The 10,913-nt window shown below is 56.3% G+C and overlaps 1 protein-coding gene across 2 annotated transcripts; it reads left to right on the top strand.

The window, feature by feature from the left end:
- Positions 1-244: 244 nt before the first annotated feature.
- On the top strand, positions 245-5,838 carry LOC128783202 (maestro heat-like repeat family member 5). 2 transcript variants are annotated; one of them, XM_053933834.1, is made up of 14 exons: positions 245-801; positions 1,139-1,203; positions 1,648-1,796; positions 2,119-2,266; positions 2,512-2,699; positions 2,787-2,924; positions 3,200-3,314; positions 3,488-3,628; positions 3,823-3,999; positions 4,133-4,288; positions 4,448-4,549; positions 4,797-4,899; positions 5,172-5,228; positions 5,518-5,838. In XM_053933834.1, the coding sequence occupies exons 1-14, from the start codon at positions 681-683 to the stop codon at positions 5,715-5,717; spliced, it is 1,860 nt and encodes a 619-aa protein (XP_053789809.1). In that variant the 5' UTR covers positions 245-680; the 3' UTR covers positions 5,718-5,838. The 2 variants fall into 2 exon arrangements, with proteins under 2 accessions (XP_053789809.1, XP_053789808.1); XM_053933833.1 differs by having other exon boundaries at positions 4,133-4,549.
- Positions 5,839-10,913: the final 5,075 nt, after the last annotated feature.

The raw sequence follows: 10,913 nt of genomic DNA, 5'->3' as shown, positions 1-10,913 counted from the left end.
TAAAGACCCTGTCGGGCTGTCTTAGACACTTGGGGTGAGGAATTCCTTCCAACCTGGGCCACTTTGGGTGGGTTGGGGGCGGCCCCAGGGCAGGGGGCAGTGTGTGCAGGGGCCCTTTGTGACACGGTGCTGGGTGGTCACCGTGTCATGGAACAGGACAGCGTGTCCAAGGGCCCTTTGTGACACGGGGTGACATAGGAGCTGGCGGTGACAAGATCACGCCAGAGTGCTTGGAGCACGCAACGGGACAGGACGGGACAGAGCGGTGCCGTGAGGAGCCCCCGCACAGCGCACTCGTTCGTGTCTGACCCGGAGCTTTTCCCAGGCGTTATTCCTGCAGCTGACCTCGAGGCCAGACCACAGGACTTGCTGACCTGTGGCCTTCCTGAGGCTTCTCTTCTGCAGGTGCCCTTGAGGGCAGACCGTGGGACTTGGTGCCCCGGAGGCATCTCCCATCCCTGCCACCGGTGCCCTCGAGGCCTGACCACAATCAATCCTTGACAGGAGTCTCCTGTCCTTGTGGCAGGAGCCCTCAAGACCAGAGTGCAGGACTTGCTGTCCTGTAGCCTTCCTGAGGCTTCTCTCTTGAAGGTGCCTTCCAGGCACGACTGCAGGACTCGCCTACTCGGAGCTTTTCCGAGGCATCTCTCCTGCAACTCGCCACAAATCCAGTCACTGCCATGGAGCAGAGATCCCTGAGAGGGCCCAAGCTGGCCTGGGTGCAGGAGGAGGAAGAAGGCCCTGGAGCTGCCCCAATAGAGGAGATCAAAGAGGTGGTGCGGTTCAAGACTCTACAGGAGGGTGAGTGGCAGAGCTGGGCTTAGGGTTGGTGCCTGCAGCCAGCTTGGCACCATTCCATCCCATCCCACTGCATCCCATCCCATCCCACTGCATCCCATGCCATGCCATGCCATGCCATGCCATGCCATGCCATCCCATGCCATGCCATCCCATCCCATCCCCTGGGGACATGCCCACGGACAGGACAGAAGAGGGGCCGGGCAGACACCCCGCAGCGGCCGTGCTCCATCCCCTGGGGCATCCCGGGGCTGTCCCTGCCTGGGGAGCTCAGGGCTGGGCTGTGTTCTCCGGCCTCTCCCGCAGCCCCTCAGCTCTGGCTGCGCTCGCTCTTTGCCAGATGCAGCCGTGGACCGCACACAAGAGCAGGACCCCGCCCGTGGCCTCTTCCGCAGAACAGTGGAGGTACCTGCAGCCATCCCCACCTGGGCTGGGCCTGCTGTCACCGCTCAGCCGAGCACCGCGCTTGGAGCATTCCGTGGAACATCCCTGGCTTCCTGCCCTTCTCCTACACCTGGTTTGCAAATTCATCAAGAGGATTCAGGAGGAAGAGACCAGCACCATGGGCAAAGGGCTCAGAGCATATTCACACACCTTCAAAACCAAGACCTGTGCTGCCCTGCTGGATATGCTCGTAGAGGGCGGATTTTGCAATCCAAAGCAAATAAGCAGCCTATGGTTTGAGGGTTTGATCCTCCCAGGAATTGCTTGGCCTCCCAAGCCACACCTGCAGGTCACTGGAAGCCTTTGAGGCCATGGCAGTGTGGTGGGAAGGGAAGCACTTCTCTGGGGAAGCTGGGGACATTCCTCCCTCTGGCAGCTTTCCAAGTCTCCCCGTGCCTTCTCCAGGTGCCCGCCATGGTGAGGTACATCCACCAGTGGCTCATGGACAATCAGTTTGCTGAGCAGAGGCTGAACAGGGCCCTGCTGGATCTCACCGAAGAACAGCCTGGTGATGTAGTAATGACACTCCTGTGTGTGGCCCCATCCTGTGACAGGTATGGGGCCACCTGCCCAGAGGGCTCAGGGCTCCCCAGCCCATCAGCCTGTACAGCCTGTGCCAGGTGTCTGACCAACAGAGAGTCCCCAGGGCCCTCTGGCTGCTCCCTTTGCCAGCCCTGGCACCTCAGCCCCCGAGCCTGCTGCCATGCTCCCTCGCTGCCCCTCAGGGGCCTGTCCCCACAGGCCTGGGCTGCCTGGGTGCTGCTGGCGAGGGGCAGTGGGCAGAGGCAGAGCCGGCAGCCAGCTCAGGTCCCCGCTGCTGCCCAGGCCACGCTGCTGTGTCCCAGACCCCCCTGAGACAGAGCTCTAACCCCGCAGAGCTGCTTTCACCATGTGGAAGAGCATCATGTGCTCGCCCAGGACTGCCGAGCCAGTGCAGCTGATGCTCCTCGATGTGCTGGGGAGTTGGCCAGAGCACAGCACGTTCACCTCTGATGGGGACAAAACGGGTGTCTTTGTCCTGGCTGTGAGTTTCTGCAACTGGCCTTTGCTGGTCCCAAGGCCACCTGCCCAGCAGCTCTCCATCCTCCTTGCCCCACTGCATCTCCCTGCCTCAGGCGCTGGGCTGAAACCTGGCCTCGGGGCAGCTTCAGGGGCACCAGGCCCGCTGCTCCCCCTGCGTCTCTCCGGGCCTCTCCCTCCCGTGCTCGGGCCCTGCCACACCGACACCTCGGCACTGAGCGCTGTCTCGGGGGGCTTTGTCCTTTGCAGGCAACTCTGGTGATGTGGAAGATCCTCCAGGTGCCCTGTGTCCCACAGATGGTGACGGTGTATTTCCCCCACCTACTTGTGCATCTGCTCTTCCAAGTGTTCTTCAGCACTCTGGATATGCCAGAGGAGGTCAATACCTTCTGGAAGGGATGCCAGCAGCAATACGGCCTTGCCACCAGCCCCAGCAGGTACTCCATCCCACTCCTCTGTCCCTGCCACATCCCTGGGCAGGAGCCAGTGCTCCCAGTGTTACCTGGGCTTTGCTCTGCACGCAGGTTTGCAGTGCGGACCCTGAAGTCCCTGCTCTGCCAAATGGAGCACGAGGATGTGGTGCTGGCAATGGAACGCAAGCGTGGCTGGGACACGCTGCTGTGTGCTGACACCCACCACTATGCCGTGGGTCTGCTGGCCAGGTGAGACCCCCTTCTCCCCGCTGCCTCTGACATTTGTGCTCTGTGCCCAGGGTGCCCCACACAGTCCCAGTGGTCGTGGGCCAGAGGGCCTTGTCACCGAGGCACAGCCAAGCAGACTGGAAAAGGCTGGCAGAGGAGGGTACCCACAAGGAGCTGCCTCCCAAATAGCCCAGGGCCCCTTGCAGGATGCTGGGGAAAGACCAGACCTCTGTGAGTCTGTCCTGGGAGAGGTTTGTCCCCCGGCCCAAAGTCTTGGTTACTTTTTCTCCTGCCAGGGAGATATCCCGTGTCTCCATCCCCTTGTGCTCCCGGATCGCTCGCTACCTGCTCCAGCTGCTCAGCACACTGGAGCCACGCTGGGAGCTGCCCGCCCTGGCCTTCCTTGTGGAGGTGAGCCTGATGGCCAGCGCTGCCTCGCTCAGCTGCCTCCCAGCTCTCTGCCCTCTCGTAGCCGCAGCTGCCTGGGACGGGTGCCCGCGCCCTGTGCTGCTGCCTGGGCCCAGCCCTGTGCGGTTCCGGGCTCCTGCCGGCCGGGTCCCCTGTCACTGCCCTGTGCCTTTCAGGTCCTCGAGTGCCTGAACTTGAGTGGAGGCAGTGCTAACAGAGTCCTGCAAATCTTGTCAAGGCACCTGCACAGCAAGTGCAGGGACAGGCGTCGCCTGGCGCTCAGGGCCCTTCTCAAGCTCATTGACAATCCCTCGATGGTGAGAAGGGGGCAGCGGCTGAGGCTGCGCTCGGGAATGCAGTCGCTTGGGCTTTGCTGGGCTTTAGGCACTGGGGCAGCTGCTCCCAGCTCTCCTGCCTCCTGCTTCAGCTGCCCAAGTGCTCCGCAACAGCCCTTTGGCCTCTAGGCCCTGCAGCAGCAGGATGGCGTTTCACAAACTTGTGTTCCGCACAGAGTGAAAAAATGGGGAGCCTGACTGAAAGTCTTGTGGAGCTCCTGTGCGACGCAGATGGAGAGATAGTTAGCATGACAGTCACGCTCCTCAGCTTTATCTCCCGGGACAAGGACATGCTGATAGGCAGCTCCATTGCACTGCGGCTGGTTGAGGCGCTCCTGCCACTCTTTGACCACGTAAGGCTCGCTGCCTCCAGCCACAGCCACTGGCTGCTGCCCGGACACTTTGTGCCCTGTGGATTTCCAGGCCTGAGCCAAGCTGAGCCCCGTGCAGCCAATGCTCAGGTCTTTTTTTCTTCCTTTCATACAGGACAATAGCCAGGTGCAGCTGCTCTCCATCCTGCTCTTCCAAACATTGCTGTCTCTTCCACTGGAAAAGGACAAAAAGGCCCTGAAGACACACGTGCACGAGAGCCTGCTGCCACTCTTCTTCCACTGCCATGATGAGAATGGGCGTGTGGCACAGGTGAGGACTCGTGGGCTGCTGCTGTCCCCCTGGGAGGCGGCTCAGCTGCCTCCTGCCCTGGCGCCTGCTGGGCTGCAGCCTCCTCCAGGCCTTGGCACAGGGACACAGGTCCTGCGCCCTGGGCTGTGGGGCCATCTCCGCGTCTCTGCTGCTCTCCAGGCTTCTCAGGAAACGCTGCTTTGTGTGGCCCACTTCCTCAAGAGGAGGGATCTGGAAAAAGTGGTGAAGAAGAAGAAGCTGTGGAAGTTCACCGAGTGCCTGGTAAGGATGGTCTGGAAGTGCCAGCCTCAGGCTGGAGAATCCCCCCTGAGCGCAGTGCTCAGTGTGCCGGGCTGGCAGCTGTGCCCCTGCCCGCTGCTGCAGCCAGAGGCGGCGCGGGCTCTTCTCCAGGCTCCTGTGGGCCCGAGCTCACGGCGGTGCGGGCAGGGGAGGCTGGGGCTGGGCGCAGGGAGTGCCCGGTCCAGGGGCTGAGCCCGCGCCAAGCCTTCCCTCCTGCCGCTCTCTCCAGCTGGCAGACGACAGCAGCAGAGCGGCCGAGCACCTGCGCCAGGCCATGCCCTACCTGGAGAGCCCAGAGGAGCCCCTGCGAGAGGCGGCCATCAGGTTCCTGGGTGAGCCGCGAGCCCGGGCTCCCTCCCCGCCCCGCCGCAGCTCGGCCCCAGCCCCGCCTGCTGCCCCGGCAGCGCCATCCGGGCCCGGCGGGGTGGAGCCCCGGCTGGCCTGGGCGCTGCTGCCGCCCTCTCGCAGCCGTGCCCTTGGGCGGCAGCGTGCGGCAAGGGCCCGGCTGAGCCCTGCCGGGCCAGGAGGCCGTGTGGCCACAGGGCCGGCAGCGCCGCTGGCAGGGAGCTGTGCCGCTGGGCCGTGACAGGCTCTGTGTTGGCAGGGATGGCCGGGCGGCAGCTGAGGGGGAAGAAGGAAGAGCTCCAGCTCATCTGTGAGGGTGAGTGAGGGCAGCGGGCTGTCAGCGGGGGCTGGCGGGGGAGCTGCAAGCCGTGCCCCGGCTGCGCAGGGCTCTGCTCCCTGTGCGGACGAGGGGCGGCGTGGGCAGAGCACACGGAGATTTCAGGGCCACCTGGGGGATTCGTGGCCAGCAGCTTCGGGCTGATCCCATTTGTCCCTTATCCCTGCTGGCCATGGCCGGAGCCGGCTGGGATGGCCCTGGCAGGGAGGTCTCCTCGGGTCCCCTCAGATCCGGGATCTGACCATGGCTCTGTTGCTCTCTCTTTCAGCCCTTGAAGGCACGGCAAATGACATCAGCGTCGCCGTTGGAAGCCTGGCAATTCAAACGTTGTACATCCTCCAGGCAGTAGAGAGAGCTGGATATTCCCTCTTGGACAGCCTGCATGATCAGCTCCGCAGGGCATGGAGGACACGGCCTCGTCTCTTGGGGCTCGGCTGGCTGCGCTGCCGGAGCTGTGCAGAGTGCTGATCCCAGAGGCTCTGTCTGCTGGGGCCACCTGAGCCAGCAGGAATGTTTCATTTCTTCAAGATTGTTCTTTCGTTCTTTTTGCTTTTCTGTAGGATATAAATATAGGATGTGTTCTAATAGACAGACTCCCAGGATCTTTCTTTTGCTGCCCAGGCTCTGCAGGGCATAGGGGAAGAGGGAGCAAAGGGTGCCTGGGCTCAGCAAGCTGCCCAGGCACGTGCAGGCTTGCAGGGAAAATGGCCAGAAGCCCCTTGGCCTTCGGTGGTTCTGCTGAAGCCTTTGTGCTGCCAACAGAGCCGGTGGGCAGGGGCCGGAGTTCCAGGGATCCCTGTGTGACCGGTGCCTGGAGATGGCCACAAGCCCTGTCCCAGGCAGGAACCGCCATCTGTGTCCTCCTGCCCGTGTGTTGCTGGCTGCATTGCTGAGGGCTCCGAGGTGCCTCTGGATGGGGCTCCTCGGGAGCTCCTATGGGGCTGCGGCGCTGCTGCCGGGCAGGTTGGCCGGGCTGAGGGAGACCCTGAGGGGATGGGGCCACCAAGGGATGAGGGGCTGCGAAAGCCCTGACAGGACAAGGCAGTGGGAAGGCACGGGGGGGATGTGGGAGGCAGTGGGTAACGTTGGCTTGAGAAGTAAAGTGGGTTGGAGCCAAAGAGGCCACTCAGCCCGATGTTCATGGGGCAAAGAGAAAGCGTTTGTGCTCAAGCCCTTCCTTCTAAGGGCCCTTTGAAAAAGCCAGTCTGGATAATTTCACTGGTCGGATCTCTGCGCCCCTTCAGATTCTGGCCTGTGAAATGCCTGCAGCCTTGGGAGAGATGTGATGGGCGAGGCCCCTGTCAGTCAAAGCAGGGGCTGGTCCATTCAGCCAGTACAAGGCAGCCTGCACTGTGACACACGGCAACAGAGTGCCAGGCACAGCTGCGGGTGCTCCCCATGAACCTCAGCTCTGGGACCACTGTCTGCCCCAAGCTTCAGGGCTGCAGTGGGAGCTGGGCTCTGCCCTGGGGCCATCCTGCAGGGACAGCTGCAAACAGGGAGCATTCCCTTGCCACCAAGAGCCAAGCCAGGGCTGCAGGGCAGCTGCTCCAGCCCGGACGGCACTGTTGGGTGCTGCGCTCTGGGGCTGGGGCTCCCCGCACAGGGGACTGGACTGGTGTGCCAGAGGAGACAGAGAAGCTGCAGCTTCAGCCTAACTGAGGTGGGTGCATGGGCTGGGAAGAGTGGGGAGGCCCAAGGGGATTCACAGAGCTCACCCTGCTGAAAGGACAAGGAAAAGGGAGTGGGAGCTCAGCAGTGAGGAGAGCGGAGGGCTGGAGAGCAGCTCTGAATGCCACTAAAATCCAACCAGACCTCTGAGACATTGCTGCTCCTCAGCCAGTGACAGGATGAGTCCCTAAGCCAGGGGCTCAGCCTTCCTCGTGGTGAGGCGCATCAAGGAAGGCAACAGTGCTGGGAACTCACTGGGGGAAAAGAGGGAGCAGTTGGGAAGTAAAAGGCAGGTGGGGGAGAGAATTGTTCAGCAAAGGCCTGAGCTACAGCTTGAGCAAGCTGAAAAATGGCATTTGGGGTCATCCCAGATTGATTTCATTTCAGAAGCTATTGAACAAGTTTAATTTTTGGGTGGTGGCATGTTTTCCCTTGGAGGTGTACACTCTGCAAACTTGAGCTGTGTTGCTGAAATGCTCAAGCAAGTCTGTGCTGCATGTCACACCATTTCTTCTTTGGCTGACTGGGGCCCGGTGCTGAGCTCCAGCAGAGCCCTGGCAGAGCCCAGAGCAGCCACGCCTTGGGCACAGCTGGGCTGGCTCTGCCCTCACATTGCTCTGACATCTTTGCATCAGACAAGCCCATTCCGAGCACAGCCCTGAGCTTTCTGCTTTGGCAGGTGAGCGAGACTCTCCTGCAGGCCAGGAGATTGCGCTTGGGGACACACATCCCATTGGCAAGAACCAAACTCTCCACAGTCCCAGCTGAATGCCTGGACCTCCCCAGAATGGTTTGTCTGTCCCACTCTTCATTCCTTTTTGGCTGTGTGAAAAATGCATATTTTATCATTGGCTTTACGCAATAGTTACAATGAATATTATATGTGTAATGTTGGAAAGTTATGCTGTATTAATTATCTCAAGTAGTGGGTTGAATGTATTTTTAGGTTATAACACAATGTTAAAATAGAAACTATGCTATGTAAGATCCTTTTTAACTAGCTCAAGAAAGAGATGAGATAATCAAGGAATTCTTCGCACAAAGATAACAATTTCAGAAACCCCTAAATTTTCCAGAGGAGAGGGATTTATGGCTTTCCTTATCAACAGAAACGAACTTCTTCAAGCCTGACTTAGACTCGAAGGCGCCTGGGGATTAATAGAAACTTTTTAGCAAGTACCAGACAAATTTCTTGTTTTAAATAAAATATATGCATAATCATGAAGTGTTTTGTATATGCAACAGGCTATTGTTTTTAAGGTGATTTCTTTGTTCACAAGGCATGCTTGTCGTGGCTTAAGTGCCCGAGAGCATCCGGACGTCCATAATTCTTTGCTTTTTATTTATTTTTTATTTTTATTACCTGTCAGTTGACTTGTAACGAAAAAACAGTCGTCATTACAGGGATGCTTGACACAGGGGCAGATGTCACAGTCATTTCATACATCTTTTGGCCCCAGGAATGGGACTTGGTTGCACCTTTGGGTTCTCTCACAGGCATAAGAGGAAGTTCCCTATGCATGCAGAGTGAGAACGCATTCATTATCAAAGGTCCAGGAAGAAAAACAGCAATCATTCGTCCTTTCATTGTGCAAAAACTCATCACAGTGTGGGGAAGAGACCTCTTAGCACAGTGGGGACCGAGATTGGAATTGGATTTTTAATGGGGGTCACTGTGGCACTCACCACTCTGAAATTGACTTGGAAAACCAATGATCCTGTTTGGGTGGATCAGTGGCCCCTTGAACGAAAGAAATTGAGTGCACTGAAAAAGTTAGTCCAGGAACAGCTGCAGAAGGGACACATCAAACCAACAAATAGCCCATGGAATTCCCCAGTGTTTGTCATTCACAAGAAAACTTCAGGATCTTGGAGACTGCTTCACGATCTCAGGAAGATCAATGAGGTCATCTAAGATATGGGGCCACTCCAGCTGGGACTTCCATCTCTCTCAATGATCCCGAGAGATTGGTTGCTTGTCATCATCGATCTCAAGGACTGCTTTTTCAGCATTCCACTCCATCCAGATGATGCTCCACGTTTTGCATTTTCCGTCCCAAGTTTCAACAGGGAGGAACCCCTGCAAAGGTACCATTGGACCGTTCTTCCACAGGGTCTCAAAAATTCTCCGACCATCTGTCAATGGTATGTGGCTCAAGTTTTGCGTCCAGCACGGGAGAAACATCCGAAAACAAAAATCGTTCATTACATGGATGATTTGCTCATCGCGGCACCAACAAAACAGGAGGTGCAGAGAGTCCGCAACTGTGTGATCGCAGAGGTTCAAAAAGCAGGAATGGAAATTAGTGCCTCAAAAATACAAGAAATTGCACCTTGGAAATATCTGGGACGGAGGATCACAAAGCAAACAATAAGGCCACAAAAACTGGAGATCAACACAAAAGTCACCAATCTGCAGGACTTGCAACAGCTTTTGGGGGAGATCAACTGGATGAGACCGATCTTGGGAATCACAAATGATGACTTTTTGTCACTGCTCGATCTCCTGAGAGGGGACAACAACATCAGATCTCCCAGAACTCTCACGCCTGAAGCACGGAAAGATCTTGAAAAGATCACAGATATGATTCAACAGAGACAGGCACATCGCTTTGCGGAATCGCTGCCTTTCCATTTGGCGGTGTTGGGGGAAACAGCACAACTGCATGGGTTGATTTTTCAATGGGATTCATCTCAAGGAGACCCTCTTCTGATGATAGAGTGGGTTTTTTTAGCTTACAGGCCCTCAAAAACAATTCTCACAGACTTGGAGATGATGGCTCAGATCATCATCAAAGCAAGGACAAGGTTGCTGACAATGTCAGGCAGAGATTTCTCAATCATTCATTTACCTTTGAAGAAAGATTATTTTGAATGGGCAATGCAAAACTCACAAGATATTTCCATTGCGTTGTTAGGGTATCCAGGGGTTTGCACAGATCATTTCCCACCTCACAGAATGCTAAATGCAAAAATAAGTTTTAGAGAAAAACCAAAAATAAGTCAGGGACCAGTGGAAGGGGTGACAGTGTTCACTGATAGTTCAGGAAAAACTCACAAATCAGTGATCACATGGCAAAACCCAAAAACAGAGGAATGGGAATCAGACATCAAGACAGTGCAGGGTTCACCACAAATTGTAGAATTGGCAGCAGTGGTCAGGGCTTTTCAGTTGTTTCCGGAACCTCTCAATCTGATCACAGATTCAGCATATGTTGCGAATGTGGTCAAACGATTGGAGGGATCACTTTTGAAGCACACAGATAACGAAATTTTATATTCATATTTATCATGCATGAGAACAATCCTAGAAAATAGGGAACACAAATACTTTGTTACACACATCAGGGCGCATTCCTCACTTCCAGGGTTTTTAGCAGAAGGGAATGCTCGCGCAGACAAGCTCACAATGTCCATCTCGCAGACACTGCCAGACATTTTCGAGCAAGCAAAATTGAGCCATGCATTCTTCCATCAAAATGCTCAAGCATTGATGGAATCCTTTCGCCTTTCAAAAAGCCAAGCGAAGGAAATCATCAGTGCTTGCCCAGATTGCCAACTTGTGCAGCCACCTGCATCCACAGGAGCAGTCAATCCAAGAGGATTGCAAAGTCTCCAGCTGTGGCAAACTGATGTCACAAAATACCCATCTTTTGGGTGGCTCAAAAACATCCATGTTTCAGTTGACACATTCTCAGGGGCAATTTTTGCATCATTACATACAGGGGAAACCTCAGAACATGCCTGCAGACACTTTTTACAAGCATTTGCATCATTAGGGGTGCCACAAGAAATAAAAACAGATAATGGACCAACCTACACAGGCAAAGTGCTTGACAGATTCTTAAAAAAATGGGGAGTCAAACACATTTTCAGAATTCCTCATTCTCCCACAGGTCAAGCAATCATCGAAAGAACACATCATACCCTGAAATCCCTTTTGGATAAACAGAAAAGGGGGAGGCAGGTGCAACACCTTATATGCGGTTGAAC

Source organism: Vidua chalybeata, unplaced genomic scaffold (genome assembly GCF_026979565.1).
Source record: "Vidua chalybeata isolate OUT-0048 unplaced genomic scaffold, bVidCha1 merged haplotype W_reject_25, whole genome shotgun sequence".
Taxonomy (NCBI): domain Eukaryota; kingdom Metazoa; phylum Chordata; class Aves; order Passeriformes; family Viduidae; genus Vidua; species Vidua chalybeata.
The sequence above is the reverse complement of the archived record's forward strand: the minus strand, read 5'-3'. Positions and strand labels throughout refer to the sequence as shown.

Coding starts and splice junctions, on each gene's coding strand:
- LOC128783202 (XM_053933833.1), top strand. CDS start 681: ATGGAGCAGAGATCCCTGAGAGGGCCCAAGCTGGCCTGGGTGCAGGAG. Junction 1,204..1,647: donor TCTTCCGCAGAACAGTGGAG/GTACCTGCAGCC, acceptor TGCCTTCTCCAG/GTGCCCGCCATGGTGAGGTA. Junction 2,267..2,511: donor CGGGTGTCTTTGTCCTGGCT/GTGAGTTTCTGC, acceptor TGTCCTTTGCAG/GCAACTCTGGTGATGTGGAA.